The sequence below is a fragment of the Streptopelia decaocto genome, assembly GCF_964273445.1.
Source record: "Streptopelia decaocto genome assembly, chromosome: 16".
In the NCBI taxonomy this organism is placed as follows: domain Eukaryota; kingdom Metazoa; phylum Chordata; class Aves; order Columbiformes; family Columbidae; genus Streptopelia; species Streptopelia decaocto.
The window spans coordinates 483,512-509,803 of record NC_138671.1 but is presented as its reverse complement, the minus strand read 5'-3'; the positions used below and the strand labels follow the sequence as shown (position 1 = coordinate 509,803).

The 26,292-nt window shown below is 70.6% G+C and overlaps 2 protein-coding genes across 8 annotated transcripts; both read left to right on the top strand.

Moving 5' to 3' along the window:
* The first annotated feature begins 173 nt into the window (after positions 1-173).
* Positions 174-9,280, top strand: USP36 (ubiquitin specific peptidase 36). Of its 3 annotated transcripts, none has more exons than XM_082067157.1 (20): positions 174-281; positions 648-912; positions 982-1,203; positions 1,957-2,067; positions 2,354-2,456; positions 2,778-2,845; positions 3,088-3,158; positions 3,540-3,622; positions 3,913-4,024; positions 4,304-4,444; positions 4,746-4,846; positions 5,133-5,262; positions 5,495-6,178; positions 6,710-6,837; positions 7,354-7,875; positions 8,033-8,190; positions 8,549-8,695; positions 8,775-8,890; positions 8,967-9,078; positions 9,151-9,280. In XM_082067157.1, exons 1-19 carry the CDS (start codon positions 279-281, stop codon positions 9,075-9,077), a joined length of 3,276 nt encoding a protein of 1,091 aa, XP_081923283.1. In that variant the 5' UTR covers positions 174-278; the 3' UTR covers position 9,078; positions 9,151-9,280. The 3 variants fall into 3 exon arrangements, with proteins under 3 accessions (XP_081923283.1, XP_081923282.1, XP_081923284.1); XM_082067156.1 differs by having other exon boundaries at positions 8,546-8,695; XM_082067158.1 differs by lacking the exon at positions 174-281 and adding an exon at positions 318-393 and having other exon boundaries at positions 8,546-8,695.
* Positions 9,281-9,995: 715 nt separating this feature from the next.
* CYTH1 (cytohesin 1) lies at positions 9,996-24,567 on the top strand. Of its 5 annotated transcripts, none has more exons than XM_082066947.1 (13): positions 9,996-10,097; positions 17,285-17,367; positions 18,342-18,406; positions 19,022-19,088; positions 19,193-19,311; positions 19,637-19,717; positions 19,840-19,952; positions 20,018-20,166; positions 20,249-20,361; positions 22,626-22,704; positions 22,866-22,937; positions 23,141-23,295; positions 23,446-24,567. In XM_082066947.1, exons 1-13 carry the CDS (start codon positions 10,073-10,075, stop codon positions 23,522-23,524), a joined length of 1,200 nt encoding a protein of 399 aa, XP_081923073.1. In that variant the 5' UTR covers positions 9,996-10,072; the 3' UTR covers positions 23,525-24,567. The 5 variants fall into 5 exon arrangements, with proteins under 5 accessions (XP_081923073.1, XP_081923075.1, XP_081923072.1 ...); XM_082066949.1 differs by lacking the exon at positions 9,996-10,097 and adding an exon at positions 10,628-10,632; XM_082066946.1 differs by lacking the exon at positions 9,996-10,097 and adding an exon at positions 13,732-13,840 and having other exon boundaries at positions 20,249-20,360; positions 22,628-22,704.
* The last annotated feature ends 1,725 nt before the right edge of the window (positions 24,568-26,292 follow it).

Here is a 26,292-nt window from a genome sequence, read left to right as displayed (position 1 = left end):
GGAGAGCCGCCCGGGCCCGGCGGGGGCGGGAACGGAGCGGGGCGGGGCGGGGCGGGGCGGGGCGGGGCGGGGATGGGCCGGAAGCTGCGCGGGGCCGCGCGCGTGCGCGAGATGACGTCGAGGGCAAGCCCCGCCCCGGCGAGGGGAGGAGCCAGCGAGCGGCCGCAGCGAGGGGCGGGACTTAAGGAGGAGGCGCGGGAGGCATCAGCGGTGGCGGAGGGTGAGGGGCCGGCGCGGCCTTAAGGCGGTGACACGTGCGCAGGCTGGCGGAGGCCCGGATGGTGAGTGCTGCCGGGATGTACCGGGATGTACTGGGAGCGGGGAACGGGACGGACCGGGACCGGGACCGGGACTGGGATCGGGATCGGGATCGGGACCGGGACCTGCGCTCAGGTCCGCGCCGCCCTCCCTGCCGTGTCCGCGGGTCTGGCCGTGGGGCGGGCGTGCCGGGGCGCCGGTCCCGGGCGGGCCGCACGTGGCGGACCGGGGCAGCGCGGCGGCGCTCGAGGTCGCGGGCGGCGGGCGGGACCCTCCGGGGTGCGCGGCGGCGGGGCCGGGCCCGTTGCCACGGCAACGCGCAGCCCCACACCGGGAGCGGAGCGGGGCGGTCCGGCCTCCCCGCTCAACCGGCCGCCTCCTGCCCGCAGCCGGGGCCGCCGGGCCCCGCCATGGCGGTCACCGCGAAGCTGAGGGATCTGCTGAATGTGCGGCGGGACGAGCCCGCGGAGCTGGGCCGGCTGCTGACCGCCTCGGCCAAGAAGGTGCTGCTGCAGAAGATCGAGTTCGAGCCCGCCAGCCGCGGCTTCTCCGGCCAGCTGGAGCTGCTGCGGGGCAAGTACCTGCTGCTCAGCCCCCGCGCCGAGCCCGCCGAGCAGCCCCGCGGCGCCGAGGAGGGACAGCCGGCCGAGCAGGGTGGGTGCAGGGGCCGGGGGGCTCTCCCTGCGCCGCGCGCCCGCGGCTCACCCGCCTCTGTCCCCGCAGGCAGCGACCGGAGCCCGGGGCGCCACGGGGCCGGCGTCCCTGCGCCCCAGAAGGTGCTGTTCCCCGCAGAGCGCCTCGCCATGCAGTGGCAGCACATCTACCGGGTCGGTGCTGGGCTGCTCAACCTGGGAAACACCTGTTTCCTCAACGCCACCCTGCAGTGCCTCACGTACACGCCACCGCTCGCCAACTACCTGCTGTCCAAGGAGCACGGCCGCGCCTGTGAGTGGGGAGGGGAGGGCAGCCCGCCTGCCCCGGGCTGCGCTCAGACCCGCGCGGCTCTGCCGGGGCGTGCGGCTGCCGGGACACGTGTGGCTGCTCTGCTCCCTCCTGCCCACTTCTCCGTCAAGAGGACGCTCCTGCATGCAGGAGCCTTCGCTTTTCCTGGCCGTAGCAGTGTTCCCGAGCTCCGCATCCTCTGTCTGAGAGGCTTTGGCTGTACTGGGCACAGCCAGGACTAACCTGTGTCTGCTGGGATCTCCTGGGGCTGAGCGGGGGGTCCCAAACAGCCCCTGCCTGTGGGGACCATGTGGGCGCAGGGCACAAGGCTGCGTACAGGCAGCAGGTGCTGTTCACGGGTGACTTTGAAGGGGAATCTGGTGGCCTCTGCTCCGAGCTGTGACCAAGGGGAGCACGTGGGGCTCAGAGCCCTGTCTGTAGGGCTCTGGTGGGATCTGCCCCTCAGGGCTGACCTGTGGGCTCCTCAGCAAGTCCCTGTGCCCTGTTTTCCATCCACGTGGCTGCTGTGTCTTCGGGGGGGTTGCAGCGACTCGTGCCATTACCAGGGCCGCGCCAGCCGGGGTGGCGTGTGCTGGTCCCTGTGAGCCCGGGGTGCCCAGAGCTCTGCTGCAGCACAGAGCTCGTAGGAAAACCAAACGTGGCTGAGCCGTGTTGGACCAGAGGTTCCCTGTCCCCCGTACTGCCTCCATCTCTCCTGGGCTTGTCCCCAATGTCCTGTCTTCTCTCCCACTCCAGGTCACCAAAGCGGCTTCTGCATGATGTGTGTCATGCAGAACCACGTCACGCAGGCGTTCGCGAACAGTGGCAATGCGATAAAGCCTGTGTCCTTCGTCCGAAACCTCAAAAGTAAGGATGGCTGCCCTCGCGCCCCCTCCTGTAGCCGTGCCAGAGACTATTGCAGGAGCAGAACCTCTGAGATCAGGGCAGGTCTTGGCAGAGGCTCTTCTGAGATGACTCACTGAGTGTGCCAGGGACTTCGTGGGCCATGTGGGGCTTCCCCTGTGGCCGACACGAGTCTGACGTCTGGTTGGGGCTGAGGGAGCTCACACCCCGCAGTCCCTGCCCCCAGGGTGGGCGGGAGGACCCGCGTGTGTTGCAGCGGTGCTGCGGCTGATCCGTCGCTCTCCTGCAGGGATCGCCCCGCACATCCGCTTCGGCAGGCAGGAGGACGCGCACGAGTTCCTCCGTTTCACCATCGATGCCATGCAGAGGGCCTGCCTGCGCGACCACGCCAGGTACGTGTGGCCTCTCATGGCCGTCACTGCCCTTGTCTGCTGGTCCCTGTGCCGCGGGAGGGGACTGTGGGGTGAACGTGTCCCCCGGGCTGGGCGCGTGGAGGGAGGTGCTGGCTCCAGGGTCGGGGCGGGTGGCCCAGCTCTCTGCCCGTGGCACAGCCCTGGGCTGCTCTCTGCCTTCTGACATCTCCACCCCAGCGCAGCTGCGCTTCTGTCCCCCACTCCTGTGACTGGGGTGGGTTTGGATGCTGAGGACACAGCGCTGGCCCGTGGGGTGGCTCTTGGGGCGGGCGCTGTGTGATCCGGTGCTGCTGTGTCTAGGTCGGATCGCCAGACCCAAGCCACTACCCTGATCCACCAGATCTTCGGCGGTTACCTGCAGTCCCGCGGTGAGTGCCGGCTGCCGGCGCTGGGCCGGTGCCTCTCGGCGCTGCTGTTTCCCTGAGGGCCCTGCAGTAACTTGCTGGTTGTCCAGCAGCACTTGCTGTCCCAGCACGTGCAGGCTGTGAACGCTGGTGCTGCCATCCCGGAGCCCAAACCCGGAGAGGGGAACACGGCAGCTGCCTGCGCGGTGCTGGGCGCGGCGGTGCCGTGTTGTGCCAGGGTGCGCTCACTGCTCTCTCTCTTGCAGTGAAGTGCTCGGTGTGCAAGGGCGTCTCGGACACCTTTGACCCCTGCCTGGACGTGGCTCTGGAGATCGCGGTACTGGGGCAGGGTTGGGTGGGGGGAGCTCTGCTCTGCAGGGATGTTCCTGCTCCTGAGGGTGCGTAGCTGCTGCTGTCAGGCACGGTGCAGCCAAGAGGGGAGCAGCTTCTGTCGCACTGCTTCTGTCTGGCAGAGCAGAGCCCATTGCCTGAGCACGAGCCACGACTCCTCCGTTGATGCTCCGTGGTGTTGGGGACGGTGCAGCCGTCCCTCAGGGCATGCTGGCCAGCGCCTGGCGGAGGGGGGGCTCAGGGTTCGGTGCAGTCTGTGGCCCTGTGCTGGTGCTCTGTGTAATCTCCGGGTGCAGCGGCGCGGCAGGGTGCCGGGCTGCTGCGTGTGCTGGCCGCTCGTGCCCTGACGTCTCCTCTGTCCTCGCAGCAAGCCGCAAACATAGTGCGGGCGCTGGAGCTGTTCGTGCGGCCAGACCTGCTGGGCGGAGCGAACGCCTACATGTGTGCCAGGTGAGCGTGCGGCGCTGGGCAGGATGGGCCGCGGGGGCTTCTCCACCCGCTCCACCGCTAAACCGCGAGGTACATGGCTGCGAAGCCTGCGATGAAGCCTGCGACGCCTCAGCTCCTCATCTCCCTCCTCTTGTGACGGGGGCCTGCGCCAGCAGAGCTGGCCCTGAGCAGGGGCCCTGGAGCACTGCTTGCTCTCGGCAGGGTCGTTTCCGTGGGTTTGCTGCTTGGCCAGGGCTGGCAAGCACCTGGGTGGTGGAACAGCTGGAAAAACTTGAGCTCTTCCTGTGCAGATGCAAGAAGAAAGTGTCAGCAACCAAACGCTTCACCATCCACCGGGCGCCCAACGTTCTCACGCTCGCTCTGAAGCGCTTTGCCGGCTTCACAGGAGGCAAGATCACAAAGGTGAGCGCTCGGCAATCCAGAGCGGGGCTGCGTCCTGTCCCAGGCCCCGCGGCCCCGAGCAGGTGGGAGGTGGTCCTGTGCGCGGTGCGAGCTCTGCCGCAGTCCTGCAGCCCTTCCCCAGCTGTGCGGTGGGAGTTTGGCTCATCCCGGCGTCTTCCTCACCGTGAGCTCTGCCTGGGGAGAGCGGGTTCCCCCTCCCTCGTGAGACGGGACTCGCAGGACAGCTGAGCTGCTCTCGCCATCTGCTGTGCGGGCTCCTGAGACACCCTCTTTCTGCAGGACGTGGGCTACCCTGAGCTCCTGAACATCCGCCCGTACATGTCCCAGCCCAGCGGGGATCCGGTCATGTACGGGCTCTACGCGGTGCTGGTGCACTCGGGGTTCAGCAGCCACGCAGGACACTACTACTGCTACGTGAAGGTGAGCCCAGGGCGCTCTCTGGGCGCCTCTCCGTGCTGGGGGCCGGCGGGCGCTCGAGGGTCCGTGTAATGCGCAGACAGGAGGGTGCTCAGCAGACGTGGTGGTGCGGAGCACTGGGGGGTACGGGCCGTGCTCCGCCGCAGGAACCGTGGAGTTCTGCTCTCGCAGAGTCCCCTCGCCTGCCCGGGGTCCCCTGGGGGTTTTGGGGAGCGGAGCTCTGCCGACGAGCGCTGTTCCTGCTGCTCCTCGGGCCGGGAGGGTCCCTGGACACAGCCCGACCCCGTTGTCTCTCCTTCCGCAGGCCAGCAACGGGCAGTGGTACCAGATGAATGACAACGTGGTCCGCCCCAGTAACGTCAAGGTGGTCCTTAACCAGCAGGCGTATGTGCTGTTCTACGTCAGGTGAGCGCGCCCTGTGTCCGCGGCCCCTCTGCCCCTGCTCAGCACGTGGGACGGGGCTGGGGACACGTGCCTGTGTGTGCGGGGGAGCCTGGCCCAGGCAGCCCCAGTGCCCACGTGGCTCAGGGAGGGCGGCAGGGAGAGCTCCAGCCCCTGGTTGTGGTTTTGCTGCAGATGAAGAGCTCCTCACCCCCTCAGAGCTGCTGCGTCCTGGCTCTTGTGAGCATCTCTGAGAGCGTTCCAGTCTCTGACGCTGCAGTTAACGTGTGTGCTTCTCTGCCTCCCCCAGGATCCCCAGCCCGCGGAAGAGCTCCGAGGGGCCCGTTGCCAAAGCCGACTCTGGCCGTGTCAGCAGCATCCCTGGCCATGTCAAGAATACTGTCACCAACAGGTCCCCGGCCCCACCGGTGACGGGCCAGGTGAGTCCCGATGGCGGCTCTGCGCCGGGGCCCCCGGGAGCGGCTGCTGCTCCGCAGGGCGCGGGAGGCAGGTGCGCGGCTCCCAGGGGCAGCTGCGAGGGAGGACGACTTGCCCGAAGGACCCTGCCGAGCCAGGGGCTCCCGCGGGGGCCTGGCAAGGGGCGGGAGGGCAGCGCCGCTCTGCGCTCGGCTCCTTGAGTTCTCTCCTTGCTGAGCTTGTCTCTTTGTCCAGACACCAGACACACTACCAAGGAAGAAGCTGCCAGGGCCGGAGGTGATCGGAGTCCCTGTGGCCCGCAGCACGTTTGGGACAAGGCCGAAGCTGCCGAATGGAACTGCTCTGCCCAAGCTGCCCTCTGGGTCACCATCACCCCAGCTGGCCCCGAACGCCGCCCACACGGCCACAGCGCTTCCCGGTGACGCAGCCCAGAGGCCCAAGAAGCCGCTCTCGTCACAGCCGTCACCCACGCCCAGAGCGGTTCCGGGTTTTTGCAGCCCCAGTAACACCTGTGGGGCCAAAGCGCAGGGTCCCCAGCAGCGCTGCTGGGAGCCCAGGCCCCTGCCCGCCTCCCCCAGGCTGCCGGAGCCCATCCCCGGCCAGGAGCCGTGGGGCAGCGGGGAGAGCACCGGGACACCGGGAGGGGGCCCTGGCGGCAGCGCTGCTGCCAGCGCGGTGCTCGGCACAGCGGGGAAGCTGCCCAAAGTGTCTCGGAAGAGCAAGGGTGGAACCAGCAGCTCCTCTGCCTCTGAGGACACAGACCGCGGCACCGACTCCCGTGCTGGCTCCGGCACCAAGCCAGCTGCCCCTGAAGGCATCAAGCTGGCAAAGATGAAACCCTTCCCATCGGCTGCAGCGCAGCCCAGCAGCTCCACGTCACCACCACCGACCAAGAAGCTGGCGCTGTCCCACAAAAAGGTGAGTCTGAGCTTCTGCCCAGAGACTTCAGTAGGTGCCTCGTGCCTCCGGAGCCGGAGCTGGTGCTGGGGGAGCGTGGGGCTGATGCTGGTGCCTCACCAAGCCAGAGGCGGGTGGGGACGGTCCCCTCTGGGTCGGGGTGCAGGGCCAGGCCCCTGCAGAGGCTGGGGAGGCGGCTGCTGCCTTCTTGCTCGGGATGGGCGGCTGTGCCGGTCCCTGGAGCGGGGCGGCCCCGCGGCCTCTCGGGCAGCGCGTCCCCGGGGCGACGGGAGCTGGTGACGCCGAGCTGGAGGCTGCAGAGTCGCCTCCTCCCCAGGCAGCGCTCGGGGTTCTGTTCTTTACATTTTTCCTTCCTTTTTCCTTTCTGCTTCTAATGGAAAACGCTTCTGATTGTTCTTCTACCACCTCGCTTCCCTCCCTCTGTCTGTGTCTTTTCCCTCCCCTTTCTCTGGGCTCCCCTTTTTGTTTTCTTCTCTTGGCTCACAGAAACTTCTTTTATTTAGACCCCCAAACTTTTATTTACGTCCATAGCCGCAGGGCAGCGCCCCGGGGAAGGAGAGCAGCAGTGAGGGCTGTGCAGGCCCCGAGCCCGCTGGCCAGCCCTGCCCCGCGCACGCCGCCCGCCCCCGCTCCGCTCCGGCGCCTTGTGGCCAGTCGAGGTAAGCGGTGCCGGCCGCTCCTGCGCCGCAGCAAGGCCAGTGGCGGCCCTGGGGAACAACCTGACATGGCAGCTGCTCGGGGCTGGTTTTAGCCGACAGATCTCTCATTCTCTTGCTCTGGATCCTGGATTTGGGCTGGTTTCTCTGCCTGTGGGCACAGAGTGGGGGAGCTTTGCAGGCTCTGACCAAGAACTAGTGTCCCGTGGGACCAGGAGGCACCAGCCTGGTCTGGATCTTGCTCTGGGTGTCCCTTTTACCCTTCACCATCGGCGCGTGCCGCAGCGCCGCTCGCTCGTTGCTGGTCCCCGGACGCGGTGCGTGCGGCTGGCGCGGGGCAGCTGCGGGGCCGCTGTCAGCACCTGCGGCTGCTGCTCCGAGCAGGGCCTGGGTTTGATTCCGTGGCTGAGACGGCCGCGGTTGGGTGCTGTGCTTGTGCACCTCAGCGTGGGGAGGAAGAGAGGGGCCCCGGCTCCCGGCCTGGCCTTCAGTTCGTCAGCCTCTTTTCCTGTCCTTCAGGTTGTCCCCAGCTGCTCTCCGTCTGCCCAGCCCTGAGCCGCCAGCCTTCAGCTTCGTGCTCGACGCAGCCCCCCAGCGCCCAGCCTGCCCGCCCACCAACGGCCCCCCTGCCCCCCCTTCGCAGCGTCTTCCTCCCAGCAGCGGGGAGAAGGGGCTGGGGCAGGTCAGCCCCGGCTCCCGCAAAAAGGAGCGTCAGAAACAGCGGCGTGGGGCAGAGAGCAGCCCTCGTGTTCCGGCGGGGAAGGGCAAGGACGGAGCCTCCAGCCCCCCCAGGAAGAAGAAACACTTGGCTCAGGGGGGCTCGGTGTCCCCTGGGGGGAAGGCGGCGGCAGACGAGGGTCCCAGCGGTGACCGGGAGGCGCCGGGCTGTGGAGACACGGAGAGCGTGCCCAGGCCACAGGGGTCAGACCCCCGGGTTTACCTGGATGGGGGGCCCGTCTCCCACCATAAGAAAAAGAAGAAGAGGCGGAGGAGGATGAAGGAGGTGGAAGAGCGCTGCTCTGGAACGCTGTCCTCGGGCAGGTGAGGGGGCTGGGGACACACAAGAGCCCCGTTTTCTGCTCTGCCCTGGGCTGTGCTTGGGTTCCTCTTGTCTTTCTGCGGGTGGGATGAGCCTCGCCTGGGCAGCTTGGGCTCCCCTGCCATGGCAGGGCGGGCTGAGCGCTGCTGCCTTCCCCAGCTCGAGGAGGGCTGAGCCGGAGCCCGGGAGCCCACAGGAGCAGTGGAGCGTGGGGGCTGGGGCTGGAGAGCGGCACCCCCGCAAGCGCAAGCGCCGGGAGAGCCTTGGCAGCCCAGCCTCGAAGCAGCCGGCTACCAACACACACGTGGACGCCCCAGGTACGACGGCGTGCCAGCGCCCTGCCTGGGGCCGGCTGCCCGCGCGCCCCTCGCAGCACTGGGGGCCCCTCCCCGCAGCTGCCTCCCGGTGCCCCCGTGCTCAGGTGCCCAGCCTGGCGCTACCGAGAGGGCGTGCTCCTCCCTGTGCTCGCGGGGATGGGCCCCGCCAGGGGTGAGGATTTCCCCCCTGTTCCTCCTGCCCAGGACAGGCCCCATGGTGCCCAAACACCCTGTGCCATCAGGATGTTGTTAGTCCTGACAGTGTCTCTTGGGGCGAGATCTGCCTCGGAGATGGAGCGACACGGGAGCTCCCTCTGCTCCCTCCACCCTGCCCTCACCCCTCCTGTTCCCACAGCAGCAGCTGGAGCCGGGTTTGGGCACCGTCCAGCTGCCCCGAGCCCTGAGCCCGGCCACGGGGCCAGCACGGCTCCCGGGAACCAGGGGGAGCTCAGCGTGGTTGAGGAGCTGCTCCGGAACTCCCTGGACAAGGCTTACGGCAAACACGGTAACCCTGGCTCGCCTGGTGGGGAGCAGCCCCGCTGTCCCTGCGCTGCCGGGCTCCCGCTGACCGCGCTGCTCCGCAGTGCTGACCTGGGACGGGCAGAGCTCGGCCGTCAGCCGGGACGCCGTGCGGGATGCAGCGTGGGCCCGCAGCGAGACCGTCCTCGACGAGTGGGACCAGGAGTTCGACAGAGGGAAGGTGGGTGCTGGCCGTGGCCTGGGCCGGGGGACGCAGGACTCTGCTCTGACCCCAGGAGCCTTCCTGCCTCCCACAGGTGAAGAAGATCAAAAAAAGGAAGCGGGAGCGGGGCAGACACTTCAACCCCTTCCAGCAGCTGCAGAACCAACGCAACTTCTGGTCGGCCAGCCTGAGCCACCGGCTCTGAGGTGAGCGAGCCGCCGGGGCAGGGCTGGGGCGGCCGCCCGTGGGTGCTGACACCCCCTTTCCTCCCGCTGCAGCCCCGCGGCCCCAGCAGCGACTGGAGAAGAGTGGAGGGGAACACGGTCCAGGAGCCGCGGGCGGGTCCTCCCGGGGAGGGAGGGGACACTGATCCGTGTGTCTGTGCTCGGTGTCCCCTGCCCTCCCCTCCTGAGCGCTGCTGTCCCCGCGGGCCCTGGGCCCCTCCAGCTGGGGAGGAACCAGCTGTGGGCGGAGGGGCCGCCGCTCCCCTGCCCGTCCGGGCTCCTCGCCGGCTCCTCTGTGCCTGGGGCTGGAGCAGCCCCTCAACCCCCAGCCTGGAGCTCCAGGCTCGGGGGGCTCCCGGAAAGTGCCTGCGGATCGTCGCTGCTGCCGCCGGTCCCCGTGCCCGCTGGGAGCACCGGGCCGCTCCCGTCCCGGCCGGGCGAGCGGAGCCGCTGTCCCCCGTGCCCGCTGGGAGCACCGGGCCGATCCCGTCCCGGCCGGGCGAGCGGAGCCGCTGTCCCCGGGCCCGCTGGGAGCACCGGGCCGCTCCCGTCCCGGCCGGGCGAGCGGAGCCGCTGTCCCCCGGGCCCGCTGGGAGCACCGGGCCGCTCCCGTCCCGGCCGGGCGAGCGGAGCCGCTGTCCCCCGGGCCCGCTGGGAGCACCGGGCCGCTCCCGTCCCGGCCGGGCGAGCGGAGCCGCTGTCCCCGGGCCCGCTGGGAGCACCGGGCCGCTCCCGTCCCGGCCGGGCGAGCGGAGCCGCTGTCCCCCGGGCCCGCGCCGGCGCGTGGGGCGGGTCCCGCGGGGCCGGGACCGGGAATAAACACCCTGCTCGCGCTAACCGGCTGGGCTGCGCGCGGCGCCGGAAGGGGCGGGGCGGCGGGAGGGGGCGGGGCCCGCGCGGCACCGCCCGCTCTGCGTCACGTGCCGTCGCCCGTGGCGGCCTCGGCGACCTCGGCGGGCGGGGCCGGAGCGGCGGGATGGAGGAGGAGGAGGGCGGCTCCGGTCAGTGCGGGACGGGGCGCGGGGCTTCCGGGGCACCCGCGGGGCGAACGGCCTCGGGCACGCAGCCGGGGGGCCGGGGCGAGGGGCCGGGGCGGGCCGCGGGGGCTCCGGGGCGGCTCTCCGGGGCGGGTTTGGGCCGGGCCGCTCCCGGGTGCAGCTGCGGGGCTGGGGGCGGCGGGACCCGCAGGTGACAGCGCGGCCTCCGCGCCACCGGCCGGGCGGGGCCGAGGCGGAGGCAGCGCCGTGGTGAAGCCGGGTCCGGTGCCCCCGTCAGCGCGGGTGCGGGGCGAGCTGCCGGGCGGGCCCCCGCTCCCCGCGGCCGCTCCCGGTTCGCTGCTCCTGCGCTGCCCGCGGGGTCGGTGCCGGTGCCGCCGGGCCGGGGGCGCTGCCGCCCGCGTTCCCTCCGCCGCTCGCACTCGTGTGCAGCCCCGAGCTCAGGCTCCGCGGGCGGGGCGGGTTCGTGTCGGTGCTGTCGGTCGAGCGGCTGCGGACCCGCTGCGCTCGGCAGCGCCGCTGTGTGCCCGGGGCGGCTCCGGGGCCGCAGGTCCCTCTCACGTGTGTGCAAGGTGCTTCCTTTTCTCCACCCTGTGTGTGCAGAGCGTTCCCTCCTGGTGCCCATGAGGCGGGTTCCTGTGGCTCGGCAGGGGGTTCCCTGAGCGAGGGCTTCGGCAGGGGGGCCGGGGTCTGTCGGGGTGACATCTGGACCCGAGGCCCCAGTGCCGTGAGCTGCATTGGCGACTGTTCCACCCGAGGCCCCGGTGCCGTGAGCTGCGTTGGCGACTGTTCCTCCCGGGAGCCGAGGGCGCGCGGGCGCTGCCGGTGCCGCCGCTGCGGGCAGCGCTGGCTCCTGGGCCGGCTTCCTGTGCTTGTGCAGCGCAGCCGGTCAGGAGGCTGCTGTTCCACCCGCAAGCGTCTGCACTTCACGGTGGGGAGTTCGCTGTGTGCGATAAGGCGCAAGTGCACGGCCCCGCTGGCGTGCGGCTGGCGCGGGCGTTGTCCGGCGCAGCCGTTAGCAGGACCGCGCTGCGGGGAGCGGTTCCGCAGCAGCTTCCCGGAACCGCCTGGAAGACGCCCTGGGTCGGCTGTCAGCACCAGAACTGCCCGCTGGCCGTGCCGCGGGGCCGCCTCCACACCCCATCACTGCCCCTGTTTGACGGCACCGCGGTCTGCAGCTCCCCGGGCCCTCGAGCTCTGTTGGTTTTGCGGAGGACAAGCCGCTGAGGCCTTGGCGAAGTGGGAGCCGCCAGGAAGGCTCTTGTCGGTGGGATTGTGCTGACGCCAGTGTCTGCCCCGCCACACGCGGCCCCTCCGGCCGTCTGCCGGACAGCAAATCCCAGGGCGAGCAGCTGGCGGCACAGATGTGGGCTCCCCCGCTGCCACCCCCTCCAGCAGCTCCCGCGGGTGGCGGTGAGCCCAGCCCGGCCCCGGCGCAGAGCTGCCCCAGCGCGGGGCTGTGGGGCAAGCGCCGCTGCGCGGGGGGCCGGTGGTGGTGTGGTGAGGAGCTGGCCCGGTGGCCCTTGCCCTGCCGAGCCGCAGCGCTGGCGAGCAGCCGCGGGGAGTGCAGTCCTGTCACGGCACCGTGTCCTGAGCTGGGCCCCGTCTCGCTCAGGCCCAAGGGGGAGCTGATAATCCTGCCGCCCCCTGGGGATTACCGTGCGCTCTGGCCCAGGGATTAAGGGATTTCTCTAAGCGGGGCTGATGCAGCCTCCTGCAAAGCGGCTTGTGCGTGGGGGGGCCTTGCTGTCCGGGGCGGGAGGGCCGGTGCCAGGAGGTGGGCTGGGCTGTGCGAGGTGTGGGAGAGCCCAAAGCAGGGGCGGCCAGGCCCCCTCAGGCTGGGGGTCCCTGCTCTCTCCACAGCAGCCCTTTCCCCGGCATCCCCCTCTTCCACAGGCCCCTGGGGCTCCCGGGTTGAGGACGTGGGGGCTGTGCAGGGATGGCACCGGGCTCGGAGCAGAGCTGGCGCCAGGGGCTGGGCCAGCGTGGTGTTGGGCAGGGACAATGAGCCGGTTCCTCCCCTGAGAGCTGGGGAGCGGAGAACGATGTGGTGCGTTGCTGATGCTCAGCAATTACGCGCCAGGGACGCAGCGCAGCCCGTGGGGCCCGGGCGGCTGTTTCAGCTGGTCCGTGCTCTGGGCGCTCACGTCGGAGTTGGATGTTTCTGCTCTGGGCTCTGAGGCTGGCGGGGGGGCTGCTCTCCAGGCCCGGATCGGCGCCCAGAGCCGTGGTTAACGCCGCCCTGGTGTGGGTGAGCACCCACCTTCCCCGGGCAGGGTGCGAGGGTGGAGTCGCGCATCCGGGTCACGCAGCGTGGGAGACGCCTCACGCGGAGCAGAGCGCCCCTGGGCGCCCTTGCTGCACAGGGCTCCTGTAGATGCCGGTCCAGGCCCCGGGCAGGCGTTTGCCGAATCACATGCCCGGCTCAGCCCGCCGTTTGTGACTCTGCTCGCCTGCCCTTTTGCCTCCTGGCGATGCAGCAACCGCATCTTTGGCTCTGGGAAAGGGGAAGTGGTGCCGAAACCGGAGTGTCGGTCCCGTCAGTGGCAGCGCCTGGCTGCCCCCCCAGCCCCGGGACCTGCCCGTCCCCTCCACCCCTCCTGCCCTTCGCAACGGCGCTGCTCCCCGGAGCCACGTCCCCTCCTGCCCCGCAACCCCCGCCCGCAAGGGCAGCTCCCGGTGCCCTTCCCACTGCCGGCCCCGCTCGCGTTTCTCCTGGCTCAGCACGGCCCGGTGCTGCTGGCGCGGGCGGGCAGAGCTCGCTGGATGCCGGCAGCCGCGCTGGCCGCAGGACGCTGCCTCCTGCCCCGACAGGCTCTGGGGTTTGTTCCGCAGGGCTGTGCCTTGCGCTCGCCATCGCTCCTGCTTTGAGGGAAAGAGCTGTCAGTCCGGTTTGGTTCGCTCGACGCCCGTGGGGCTGGAGGGATGCGGGTGCTGGGGGACAGGAGGGCGGCGCCTTCCCCCAGCCCCACTGCTGGCCCCCAGCCAGGATCCCGTGGCAGGGCCCCCCCGTTCCGGCTGCAGGACCCCCCAGCACTGGGCCGGCGGTGGAGCAGGAGGCAAACCCAAAGCCCGGTGTCTGAGCGGCGTGGCCAGGGCTGGCAGGGGTGCAGCGGGGCTGGGATCGGTGCCCGGGCCCTGCGCCCCGCAGGCGGGGGCCGTGGCGGCACCCTGTGCTCCCCACGCCTTGCCGGAGCCGCCTTGTGTCTTGGTGCACCTTCCTTTATGCAGCTCTGGTTGCTACGCGACCGCCGGCTCCCGATGCTTAGCGCTCTAATACGGAGGGATAAAACCGCTCTAAAAATACCCCACAGCCGGCCCCCTGTGGGGCAGCAGGGCTGCTGGGGGCAGGCAGCGTGGCATGGGGGTGCTCCTGGGGTGTCCCCAAACTCCTCGTCCTCTCTGGTGGCTCTGAGCCACCGGCGGAGCGCCAGGAGCGGAGCGGCTGCCGTGCAGGCGGGGACACGCCGGGCTGGCGCGTGGGCTCCGCAGCTGGAGCTGCCCGGCCAGAGCCGCCTTCCCGGCTGCCTCCAGAGCCGGAGTCCTCCGGCTGCCCTGCCTGCGCGCTGCCTGCGGGGAGCCTGCCGCGAGCCCTGCCTGCCCCTGCCTGCTCCTGCCTGCTCCTGCCTGCCCTGCCTGCCCTGCCTGCCGCGTCCCCTGAGGGGCCCCCAACACCATGGGGACGGTCAGCGAGCTCTGCGCCTCCAGCTTCCAGGCCTTCCTCTGCCCCTCGGTGGCCACCAGGGCAGGTAGGTGCTTCGTGCCCTCCGTTCTGCTTGCACAGGGTCCCTGTCCCCCAGCAGCCGTGATGGTGCCCGCAGCTCTGGCTCCATCTGGCTCCTGCCCGCAGCAGCACGGAGTCCTCGCCGTCTCGCTGCCCCTTCCCCAGCGCGCTGCCGGCCTCCCCAGCCATCTGTGTGAGCCGCTGCTGTCTGTGGGTCCTGCCCAAGCGTGGGGACACAGGGCTGTGCTGGGACCTGCTCCAGACGCCCCACGGGCAGCCGAGGCCACGGGGCGGCGGGCGCTGCTCCTCCTGCGGCCTGACGCGGGGAGCGGTGCAGAGAGCCAGCGAGGTGCCTGCCTGGCTGTGCTGCTGGCACCCTCACAGCACCCAGCGCATGCGGATGTGGCCAAACCGGTGCCTGCGTGGCTGCACCATGGGCTGGGGGTCCACGCGTGGGGAGCGCGGGAGCCGGGCGGCGGCGGTGGCCGTGTGACGCCCGCCGGGTACGGGAGCCAGGCACGGCTTCACAGAAGCGGGACAAGGGCCCTGACCGGGTCCAGCCACCTGGGAGAGCCTTTTCTGGAGCCGCCTGTGCCCAGCCCCTTCTCCTGATGCCCCTCGGCTGTCGGGGGGAAGGACGGGGCTGACGCAGCCCGGGACGCGCACGCGGCGCGGTGCAGGCAGGATGTGGTGCGCTGTGACGGCGGCAGCGCTGGGGCCCCGGGGGCCCTTCCTGCCCCTGCTCCGCAGCGCCGTGCTGGGCGCTGCTTCTCCGTCTCCTGCTGCCGAGCAGGATTCAGCTGAGCGGAGGCACCGAGGCTCACGGGAGCTCTCCGAGCAGCTGGCGGGACGGGGACGTGCCGGGAGCTCCTGCTGCAGGCGCAGCCCCAGGCCCTGCGCTGTGCCGGACACTGGGCCCGTCGGCAGCCACGGGGTCCAAACAGGCACCCCAGAGCGAGGGGACGAGACCGTGGGGAGTGACCTCCCCGGGGACCAGCAGAGGGGAGGCGCGGGGCCGGGCCAGGGTCTGTTGGGCTGGGGACCCCGGCATTGCCGCAGTGAGTTCAACGTGCCGGGTCGAGTGTCCTGAGCAGCCCCCAGAGAAGGGAGGGCTGGCCAGCCCCAGTACCTGGCTGGCTGGACCCTGGCACGTCACGTCCTGACCCCAGGGCCAAGGATGGGGAGTGGGAGTGGATCCTGACTGCCCCGTCCCTGCCGGGAGCAGAGGAGTTAAGGTGCTGGTGGCCCCGGGCTCACTGCGGCAGGAACAGGGTGTTGCTGGTGCTGGCTTCTGGTGAGGCCCCGGTGATGGTGACGCCCGCGCGGCCCTGGAGCTCATTGGCCCCGTGTGGCCCTGACTCAGTGTGGAAAGCACCGGGGCGGGCAGGGCGTGCGCCCCAAACAGCAGCACCTCAGCGGAGCCGCGGGCAGCGTGGGCACGGCCGGGGAGGCGGCTCTGCCAGGATGGTGCTGAGCGCGGCGGGCAGCGGTGAGCCCGGCCCGGGGCTGGGGCGAGGGGGGCGGACAAGCGCCGGGTCCCGCGGGTCACTGCGCCCCGACTGCTGGGCCAGGCTGGAGCCAGGGCAGCCAGTGGCTTCAGCGGCCTCCCCTTCCCTGCAGCCCGTGGCTTCAGTGGCCCCTTGGGAGCCGTTGGGCCCCGCTCAGCGCTGGGGCCGTGCAGAGGGCCGGGGAAGGGCTGACGCCCTCTTCCTTCCCCAGAAAAGCTCTTGCGTCTGGGGTTTCGGTTCCTCTGGCTGCTGCTGACACGGCCGGGCCGCTGTCACGAGTGCTCACCCCGCACCACAGCAGCGCGGCGGGGAGGGCCTTCCTGGGTCTGCTGCGGACCCGCTGCGCCCTGTGCCCGGCAGCATCTCATCCTCTGCTGTGCCCGCGCGGGGCTGCCGAGCCCCCTGCCCGCGCCGGGGCTGCCGAGCCCCCTGCCCGCGCGGGGCTGGCCGGGTTGCAGAGCTGCCCCGGCCGGGACTGGCTTTGCTGGCCGCAGCCTCCTGCCCTCGGCCGGCTCCTCTGGGGGCAGGTCCAGCCCCGGCACCAAGTGTCACCCCCTGCGGCTGCGCCGGGCGGAGGGTCCTGCGGCGGCAGCCGCGGCCCAGGGCTTGGGAGTTTTTGTGTCTGGCAGCGAGCACGCGGTGCCGCTCGGCCGTCCCGCAGCAAGCCCAGGCTTGCCGAGTGCCCTGGGCGCCGGGCAGGAGCGCCGAGCGCCGGCCAAAACAGCACTGGGGTGTGTGAAGGCTGCTTGGATCTATGGATAAGGCAAGACCTCTATGCTTTAAGTAACTTTTAACCTGGTGCCCTGGGCTGGCTTGTCTGGTTTGTGCTTCATAGCATCAGGGACTGAGAATATTGGGAAGTGTTGCCGTGGCGCCGAGGGACGGTGTCGCAAGCTACGGTGCTGCTGACCTCGGCAGCGGGGGATTTTTGCGAAGGAGGAAGCTTGTCAGAAAGCTCGAGTGGAGCCAGGGAAGTGCTGAGCTCACAGATTCGGTTTGTGCAGTTGCGATTGTGGCTCCCACGGAGGAGGCGACGGTGGCTGGGGAGGAACGACGCGTAGCTGAGGGCAGCGATGGTCCCAAGGCACGAGGTGTCCCTGGGACGGGGCGGGTGGCCGTGCTGGGTGAGCCCGGCTGGCAGCCGTGGTGGCTGCGGTGGCGCGCGGGGCGGCAGAGAACGGAGCGGTGCCGTTTGGGGAAGGAGAGGGCGGTGGCGGCGCTGCCACGTGCCCGTCCCCAGCACCCGGGCAGGAGGCGGCGCGAGGGCCGAGCCAGCGGGCGCTGCTGCCCCCTCAGGGCCGGCGCTCCGGAGGGGCCGGCGCTTTGGTGTTCTCTTGGCGCGGGGTGCAAGGGAGCCGCTGGCAGAGGTGGGGGCTGCGCGTGGCTGCGGGAGGAGCGGGTGACCTTGGGGACAGGATGGGACAGGAGCGGGATGCCGTGTCACCGCAGAGCAGGTCACGCGCCGGGGAGCACCAGGAATGTCCTGGGCGCTGCAGCGAGGAGGGGAACCTGGCTGCCCGGGCTCGCGGGTGGTGCCAGAGGGCAGAGCCCAGTGCCGCAGGGCACAGCAGAGCCACGGCAGGGCCCGGGACGGGCTCCGACACCAGCCCAGCTAGGGCAGAGCGGAGTTAAACTGGCCTTGGCAGAGCCGGGAGGAGGAGCGCTGGAGCCGGTCCAGGGGCCGTGCTGGTCCCCGGTGCCCGGCCACCGCGGGCTGAATCAGCAGGAACCGGCCGTGCCCGGCTCCCCCGCTGCGGGGCTGCCCAGCGAGGCGATGCCCTGGCCTTCGCATTCCTCGCGTGCCGTCGGTGGCGCTTGGCTGCTGCTCGCTGGCCCAGCTCTCCGGGCCCCGGCAGCTCCGTGTCCAGCTGCTGCCGGCCCCGGGAGCAGCGGCTGCGCCTGGAGCCTGGCGGGGACGACCCCACGGCCACGCGCGCTGACCTGAGCGTGTCTCTGCGCAGTGCCCAGTGACCTGACGCCGGAGGAGCGCCAGGAGCTGGAGAACATCCGCCGCCGCAAGCAGGAGCTGCTGGCCGACATACAGGTGTGGTGCCGGGGCCACCGCGTGCAGTCCCCCCGTCCTGGGCACGGCAGCCCCCTGCTCGGGGCTGTGCCCTGGCAGGCAGGGGACGATCTCTGCCTGTGTCACCGGGCAGGGTCCCTGCAGCCCCATCCAGGCCCCCTGGCCCTACTGCTGGGAAAGGGGAGGGCGGCCCCGGTGAGGCGGGAGCGGAGGCTGCCCTGGCCAGGGCTGTCTGGGGCGTCATGGTGCCGGCGCAGGGCTGTGGGTCGGGTTTGTGCTCCCGTCCCCTCTTCTCACCAGCCCCTGGCTCCTCGTGGCCTGTGAGGCTGCTGCTGCCCACTGCCCCATAGCGCTGCCTCTGAGGGGCCCGGGGCCGGGGAGGGGGTCCCAGCGGGGCTGGGAGCAGGTCCCAGCAGACCCGCCAGGCTGAGACAGCTGCAGCTTTCCCTGCGCCCTGCGGAGCTCCGGGCTTTGCGCTTGTGCCGCTCTCTGCAGCCCGGGCAGCGGTGTCTCCGTGCCAGCCCCCCGGCGCGGGCAGGGACCGTGCTGCTGGGCCAGGCCACTGCCCTGGTGAGCGGCTGCGAGGTCAGCGCTCAGCTGGGATGCTCGTCAGTCACGTCCCTGATTAAGGCAGCAGAGGCTAATTACTGCCATATGCTGGGCATGATCTAAAGGGATTAGGGGGTAATTTTGTTAACCCTGAATCTCTTCCTTCCTGCAGCTCAGCGCACGGTGATGCTGCTGGGCCCTGGCAGCGGGTGCGGCCAGCCCCTCTGCGGGTGCCCCCACGCTGGCTGGGCCCCGGCGGTGGGAAGGAGGGAAGGGAGGGGGCTGCAGCGCTGGCTCCTGCCTCCGCGCCCGCCCGCTGGGTGCCCGGCCCGCTCCTGGCGGTGGGGGAGCAGGGCAGCCCTGCGCCGCGGCTGCCGCCAGGGCTGGGCTGGAGCGCTTGGGAAGGGGAGGCCGGTACCCCGTCTCAGTGCCCTCTGTCCCCTCAGCGGCTGAAAGATGAGATAGCAGAAGTGACGAATGAGATCGAGAACCTGGGCTCCACGGAGGAGAGGTGAGTCTTGGGTCCCAGGGTCCCGGCGCAGCCCCAGGCCTGAGCCCAGCCCGGCCCGTTCACCGGCTCGTCATCCTGTGTCCCGCGGGTGCCGGTGCGGGGGCTTTCCCAGGCACCCCGAATCCCCTGGAGCGGCAGCAGGATCCCTTCTGAACCGCTGCTCCACAGCTCTGTTTTTCCAAGCCTCAGCCCCTCTGTCTGGCTGCAGCAACTGTCAGACTTTGTTATTGTGAGCTGGCGGAGATGGTGCCAGCCCGGGATTAGGGGGTCCCAGCTGCCGGGAGCTGACTCGCAGTCATTTCCAGTCACTGCTGGGGCCTCAAGGCTGCTGTCCCCACAACCCCCAGCTCGGCCCAGACCCGGTGCAGAGGTGACACAGGGACGGGACACGGCGGCTCCTCGGTGCTCGGGGCAGCCCCATGCCGCTCTGCTGTGGAATGGGGCGGACGGGGCCGTGTGCTGGTGTCACCCTGTGCAGGTTCAACACAGGGGACCTGGCCCAGGTTGATCAGCTCCCGTTTGGTCCGGGCTGAGCCCCGCAGGGCTCTGCCCGAGGGGGTGGGCACAGGAAGCCAGGTCCCTCCTCGCTGCTCAGACCTGCTTTACACATTGCAGGAAAAACATGCAGAGGAGCAAGCAGGTGGCGATGGGCAGGAAGAAGTTCAACATGGACCCCAAGAAGGTACCGTGGGGTGGGCTGGTGGGGAGCGGGGCCGTGGCTCCCAGGGCTCCTGGCCGTGGGCGGGGCAGGGCCGGCGGTCGGCAGCTCTGCTCGCTCCGCTGCAGGGCATCCAGTTCCTGATCGAGAACGACCTGCTGAAGAACACGTGTGAGGACATCGCCCAGTTCCTGTACAAGGGAGAGGGCCTCAACAAGACAGCCATCGGTGACTACCTGGGCGAGAGGTGCGCTGGCCTGCGGCGCCGGGGGCTCCTGAGGGTGCCCTGGGCTCCCACCACCTCGGGGGTGGGACATGGTGGCTCTTTGAGCTTGCAGGGCAGCCGAGCGGGGGCACGGTGGGTGTGGGCACCTGGGCTCTGGGGGCGGTTTGGTCCATGGCTGGCGTTTGCCAGGCCTGGCTTGTGCAGGCCAGCCCGGGGCTCGGCGGGAGGAGCTGCAGGTTCCCCCACACGAGCCGAGCCTGGAGCGGGGCAGGGAGCCGTGGGGCCGCTGCGCAGTCACAGGACTCGCTGGTCACGCATCCCTCGTGCTCTGGCTTTGTTCCCGCAGGGATGAGTTCAACATCCAGGTCCTGCACGCCTTCGTGGAGCTGCACGAGTTCACCGACCTCAACCTCGTGCAGGCCCTGCGGTGAGCGAGGGTTTGGGGGCTGAGCCGCGTCCCGTCGGCAGGACGGGCAGGGGCTGCGGCAATGCCAGCCTGGCCGGGGGCGTGTGGAGCCCCCAGAGCAGCACGACGCTCGCTCCCCACAGGCAGTTCCTGTGGAGCTTCCGCCTGCCCGGGGAGGCACAGAAGATCGACCGGATGATGGAGGCGTTTGCCCAGCGGTACTGCCAGTGCAACCCCGGCGTGTTCCAGTCCACGGGTGAGCTGCTGCCCCGGCCCCGCTCCCTGCCCGCCCGCCTCGTGGCTGACTCTCCACCCCTGCAGATACCTGCTACGTGCTCTCCTTCGCTATCATCATGCTGAACACCAGCCTGCACAACCCCAACGTCAAGGACAAACCCACGGCCGAGCGCTTCATTGCCATGAACCGTGGCATCAACGACGGGGGGGACCTGCCCGAGGAGCTGCTGCAGGTAAAGGACGGGATGCGGAGGGGCTGGGCCGGGCTGCCGAGCTCCTGGTGGAGCAGAGCTGACCCGTGTGTCATTGTACCAGAACCTCTACGAGAGCATCAAGAATGAGCCCTTCAAAATCCCTGAGGATGATGGCAACGACCTCACCCACACCTTCTTCAACCCCGACCGGGAGGGCTGGCTGCTGAAGCTGGGTGAGCGCGGGCAGACGCGGCGGGGACGCGGGCTGTCCCCGGGGCCGGAGCTGCTGGGTGTGCTGCGCTGGGCTGCGGGCAGCGCGCCTGCTGGCCTGGCTCTGGGAGCGGGGCCCTGCGGAGGGACACGAGGCTGCAGGGGGGCACAGACCCGTGGGGAAGGTGTCTGTACGTCCAGCAGCCCTCTGTCTGCTCTGGGCTGGGACTCGCCGCTGGCACGGTCCTGCCGCGCGGCTGGGTGGGCGTCCCGGGGGATTCTGCCTCGAGGTTGCACGAGCCCCCGGGGTGCAGAGTTGGTACCAGGGCCTGGTGTCGGAGCTCAGAGACCGCGAGGCTGTTCCGGTCCACGGGTCGCCGCAGGGTCTGCCGGAGCGGGCCCTGGGAGCGCGCGGCGAGCTGCCCCAGGCTGTGTGCGTCCCCTCCACGCCACCGGCCGGTCCCTGCCTCACCTCCCACGGCATTGTCACCTCCGCATCCCGGCTCCACGCAGGCAGCGTGCATGGCATCCCCGCGGCACTGCCCCGCGCCCTGGCTCCTGTGGCTTCTCCTCTGGGCACCCTGGGGGACCCTCTGCCTGGGTTAAGTGAGGGGGGACGACAGGTGCTGGCAGGAGGGGGGCTGGCGGGGCCTGTCCCTGGGCTCTCATGGGGTCAGGACTCTGTCCTCTCACCGGGGGGTTTCTGCCCTCGGGGTGGCAGAGGGGCCTTGTCCCCGCGCTGTGAGCAGCCCTGGGGCTGAGCGGAGCCGTCTTTCCCCGGCTCTGGGGGGCTCCATGCCCCCCGCTTGCCCCGCAGAGCCACGGCGAGCCAGGGCTGTCAGCCCCGCGGCTCCTGGCTGCCCCTGCCCTTGGCGAGGCCGGGCTTCGGGGTTCCTCTTTTCAGTTGTTTTTCCTTTTTTTTTTTTTTTTAATTTTCTTTTCTCCCTCATTTGTATGTTTCCATGATTTTGGCTCTTCCTTTCCTTGCCCCCAACTCCAGGAGGTACGTACCCCTCTCCCCGCTCTGCTCACGCCACCGCTGGGGCTTCGTTTCCTTTTTGTTTTTAATTGCTGGTGATGAGTGTCCTTGCTGCTGCTGCTGCTGCTGCTGCTGCTGCTGGTAACACCCGCACGGCCGGGCCGCGCCTGCCGGGACAGCCCGGGCCCGCGCCCCCCCGGCACACGGCACCCCATGGCTGGGATGGACGGGGCCACAGCTGCTCCGCGCCCAGGTGCTGCAGGGGCTGCCTGTCCGTCTGTCCGTCCGTGCTTCACCGTGTCCGCAGGCAGCTCAGCCCCGCTGCAGCAGTGAGGACAGGTCTGGGGTGCACTCGGGAAGGGCCCCAGCCTGCGCAAGGGAGTCGGGGAGCGCCGAGTGCCCGGAGCGGGCGGGAGCCGTCTGTGCGGTGCACGGTGCCGCGGGCTGGCAGCGGTCCCTGTGCTGCCACCGGTGCTGCCCCGGCTCCGCTGCTTGCAGCCCGGGTGCTGAGGAACGTCGGGGCTCCCCGCTGTGAACCCAGGCCCGTGCGCTCCCCGTGCCGCAGGACCCTGCCCGGGCACGCGGCCTCTTCCCCCGCAGCCCCAGCGAGGAGGTGGCGCTGGGGGACGGGGCTGGAGGGTCAGACCTGGGTTTGGGCCGGGCTGAGGGGCCCAGAGGGGCTTTTTGCGCTCGGAAGTGCTGGTCCCAGCCTGGCGGGGGGAGCAGGGGCTGCGGGGCCTTCCCGGCGGGGGGAGCCGAGTGTGTCCCCACACACACATCTCGCAGCACAGCTGGGTGCCCATCCTGTGCTGGCAGCGCGGCCGGCAGCGCTGCCGTGGCCAGAGCGTGCCAGCCAGGGGAGCGGTCCCGGCACCCGGGGAGCAGCTTCTCCCGCTGCGGCGGCGGCTGTGAAACCCCCTGAGCGCGGCTCTGTGACCGGCGGCCCTGGGCTGTGCCGGCGGGATGCAGCGCGGCTGCGCCGTGCAGACGTGAACGCCCGTGTCCCCGCGTGCTGCTGGGTCACGGTGTCCTCTGGCCGTGCCGACTGTTGTTTCGGGTGGGAGCGGGCGCAGCGCTGCCGGCCCGGCCCCGCCACCCTCTGCCTCCATCCTCATCCTCTGCTTTCCGCTCCTGCTCGTGCTGCCCGGTGTCTGCTGCTGCTGCTGCGCCCGGTGCCTGCCTGGCTCTGCTTGTGCCCCGGCACCGGTGCTTGTCTGTGTGTGTCCGCTGGGCTCTGGCTCTGCCGCAGCCTCCGTGTGCCACGGCCGCGCTGCGCCAGGCTGTGCTTAACCTGCTCCTCTCTGCTCCCAGGAGGCCGCGTGAAGACGTGGAAGCGCCGCTGGTTCATCCTGACCGACAACTGCCTGTACTACTTCGAGTACACGACGGTCAGTGGCTGCTGCTCGGGGCGCAGAGCTGGAGCAGGGGAGGGCGCTGGAGCCGGTGGCTGTGGGGGCGCAGGACGCGGCCCTGGGGGGGGCAGCACGGGGTGCCTGCGCGGAGGGTGCTGGGGAGCTAGAGAGCTAAAGCCTCTGCTTGTCCCCACCAGGATAAAGAGCCCCGCGGCATCATCCCCCTGGAGAACCTGAGCATCCGTGAGGTGGAGGACTCCAAGAAGCCGGTGAGTGCTGGTGCGGGTCCCTGGTGCATTGACTGGGCAGGGAAAGGGCCACCGCGGTGGCCAGGGCTGGTGGCAGGACGTGTCTGGGCGCAGTGGGGTGACGGTCACAGCGTGTCCGTCCCTCTGTGCCGCACTGGGGTGGCTGTGCCTGCAGCCCCGGTGCTGCCTCGTCCCCCAGCCCTGAACAGGCTCCCCCCTCCCAGAACTGCTTTGAGCTCTACATCCCCGACAACAAGGACCAGGTGATCAAGGCCTGCAAGACGGAGGCGGACGGGCGCGTGGTGGAGGGGAACCACACGGTGTATCGCATCTCTGCCCCCACGGCCGAGGAGAAGGAGGAGTGGATCAAGTGCATCAAGTGAGTGCTGGGGTCAGCGGCTGCTGCTCTTGCCGCGCACCCTGCAAGGGTCGGGGGGAATGGGCTCCCCCAGGGCACAAAGGGACCTGCTCACGCCCTGCGGCAGCTCTTGCCGGCTCTGCAGCTAACCCGGCCCTCCCTCCGTACCAGGGCGGCCATCAGCCGCGACCCTTTCTACGAGATGCTGGCAGCCAGGAAGAAGAAGGTGTCCTCCACCAAGAGACACTAGCAGCCTGTGCCCCGCAGCCCCAGCGCCTCCCGTCCCAGAGGCTGCGGGGCCCTCGGGCCCAGGACTCAGCTTCAGCTTCGCAGTTTCTTTACTGTGCAGGGAAGGAGGGGGCTCGGGCGTCTCGGTGGCTCTGCGCCCGCACGGCCTCACCTCCAGGACAGCATCTTGGTGGCGTGAGCTGGGACACGGACACCCCCGTGCGCAGGAGCCTGGTCCTGCCCCGGCCGGGCTGTGGGATGGGGAGTGTGAACCGTCCCCCCGCCTCGGCCACCCGGGCACCCTCCGGGCTCCCAGTCCCCCCAGCACCCCTGTCCTGGAGCACTCGGGGTGTCCTGTGGGGCAGGTGAAGGGTTTTGGGGCGCTGCTGGTGCCGGGTGACGAGCAGCAGCCCGGGGGTGGCTGGGGGAGCCCCACGGGGTGCGGCCGCTGGTCCGCGTTGTAGCGGGTCTGGGCCTGTCCTGGGCGTCCCCGCGCTGACCCCCGGAGCCTCCCAGCTGTCCCCCCTCCAGGGGCGGTCCCTGCAGGTGCAGGGAGGGCTGAGGGACAGGGAGCCGTCACTGTCACGGTGCGCAGTGGTGCCACGTGGGGCACCGACAGGCCCTCGCCAAGCTGTGGGTGCTGGAGCTCAGGCGTAGGCCCTGGTCCGGTGCCGCCGGGTGGCGTTGCCTCTGGCACGTGCCTGTGCCGGTGGGACGTGCCTGGAGCCGGTGCAGGGACGGCTGCTGCTGGGGGGTCCGGCCGCAGCCCCCCCCAGCTCTGCCTTGCAAACACCCGTGTCGTGTCTCGTCCTGTCCCCCCGGCCCCCGCAGGCTCTGGAGAGAGGCACCCGGATCAGTATTAGGCTATTTATCAGAGGTGTAAATACTCCTGTATAGTTTTCTCCTTTAGGTTATTTTGTACGTTGGGTGGTTCCGCGCAGAGGCCTCTCTGGAGGGCGGGGGTGGCAGGATTTTTTATTCTAACCGGTTTTGTTTTTTGGGTTTTTTTGCCACAGCCTTGTAAAGTAGTGCTGAGGATCTGCAGCAAATAAACAGCGAACCGCGCGCGGCCTCCTGTGCTCTGTGTGCGCTCGGGACGGGCAGCAGCCCCCGCCGGCCCCGGGGGCGTCTGTGTGCCGTGTGCCCCCACCGGCTCCCTCAGCATCCCCGGCTGCCAGGTCCCTGCCTCGGGGACCTCCCCACAGGGCGTGGGGTGGCCGTGCCGGAGTGGGGCGGCTCGTGGTCCCGCATCCCTGGGTGCGCGGTGGGGCTGGCACCGGGCTCGCCTGGGACAGGGCGGCCCTTGGCACTGTGTCCTGGGCTGCCCGGGATGGTGGGTGCGTGGGGCAAACGGCCCCAGCTGAGGGACACGGGTGGGGGGGCAGCCCTGCGGTTCCGCGGCAGTTGGGCTGGTGCTCGGGTTGGTTGGGGTTGGTGTCAGTTGTGCTGGTGCCAGGGTCAGTTGGGCTGGTGTCGGTTGTGCTGGTGCCAGGGTCAGTTGGGCTGGTGCCAGGGTCAGTTGGGCTGGTGGCAGTTGTGCTGGTGCCAGGGTCAGTTGGGCTGGTGCCAGGGTCAGTTGGGCTGGTGGCAGTTGTGCTGGTGCCAGGGTCAGTTGGGCTGGTGTCGGTTGTGCTGGTGCTGGTGTCGGTTGGGGTTGGTCTCAGTTGGGGCTCATGCCAGGGCTGGTTGGTGCTGCCGCTCGTGTCAGTTGGGGCTGGTGCCGGTGCCGGTTGGGTGACAGCTGGTGGCTGGAGGCTGAGGGGTGAGGCAGCACAGGGGAGCGGCAGGACCAGGCAGGAACGGGGCAGGCTGGGGGGCGATGGGGCCAAGAGTGGGGCAGGCTGGGGGGCGATGGGGCAGGCTGGGGGGCAGTGGGGCAGGCTGGGGGGCAGTGGGGCAGGCTGGGGGGCAGTGGGGCAGGCTGGGGGGCGATGGGGCAGGCTGGGGGGCAGTGGGGCAGGCTGGGGGGCGATGGGGCAGGCTGGGGGGCAGTGGGGCAGGCTGGGGGGCGATGGGACAGGCTGGGGGGCGATGGGGCAGGCTGGGGGGCAGTGGGGCAGGCTGGGGGGCAGTGGGGCAGGCTGGGGGGCAGTGGGGCAGGCTGGGGGCCAGTGGGGCAGGCTGGGGGGCGATGGGGCAGGCTGGGGGGCAGTGGGGCAGGCTGGGGGGCGATGGGACAGGCTGGGGGGCAGTGGGGCAGGCTGGGGAGCGATGGGACAGGCTGGGGGGCAGTGGGACAGGCTGGGGGGCAGTGGGGCAGGCTGGGGGGCAGTGGGGCAGGCTGGGGGGCGATGGGACAGGCTGGGGGGCGATGGGGCAGGCTGGGGGGCAGTGGGGCAGGCTGGGGGGCAGTGGGGCAGGCTGGGGGGCGATGGGGCAGGCTGGGGGGCGATGGGGCAGGCTGGGGGGCAGTGGGGCAGGCTGGGGGGCAGTGGGGCAGGCTGGGGGGCAGTGGGGCAGGCTGGGGGGCGATGGGGCAGGCTGGGGGGCGATGGGGCAGGCTGGGGGGCGATGGGGCAGGCTGGGGGGCAGTGGGGCAGGCTGGGGGGCAGTGGGGCAGGCTGGGGGGCGATGGGGCAGGCTGGGGGGCAGTGGGGCAGGCTGGGGGCCCGTGGAGAGGGTGGCGATGTGGCAGGTGGGGATGGGGCCGGCTGCACACTGAGGCTGCGGCGCATGGAGGCTGAGGGCGCCGGGGGGGCGAGGGGAGTGTGAAGGGGCGGGGGCGCAGGGTCTGCACAGCCCCCGGCTGAGCGGGGCTTCGCCTGCCCCAGCAGCCGAGCGCGGGGCCAG

Bases quoted from the DNA above. Each gene is read 5' to 3' on its own strand.
- USP36 (XM_082067156.1), top strand. The intron at 5,263-5,494 runs GTGAGTCCCGAT...CTCTTTGTCCAG, and splicing joins CCCCACCGGTGACGGGCCAG to ACACCAGACACACTACCAAG. The intron at 7,876-8,032 runs GTGAGGGGGCTG...TGCCTTCCCCAG, and splicing joins GGAACGCTGTCCTCGGGCAG to CTCGAGGAGGGCTGAGCCGG.
- CYTH1 (XM_082066945.1), top strand. From the start codon at position 15,124: ATGGTGACGCCCGCGCGGCCCTGGAGCTCATTGGCCCCGTGTGGCCCT. The intron at 20,167-20,248 runs GTAAAGGACGGG...TCATTGTACCAG, and splicing joins TGCCCGAGGAGCTGCTGCAG to AACCTCTACGAGAGCATCAA. The intron at 20,361-22,627 runs GTGAGCGCGGGC...CTCTGCTCCCAG, and splicing joins GGGCTGGCTGCTGAAGCTGG to GAGGCCGCGTGAAGACGTGG.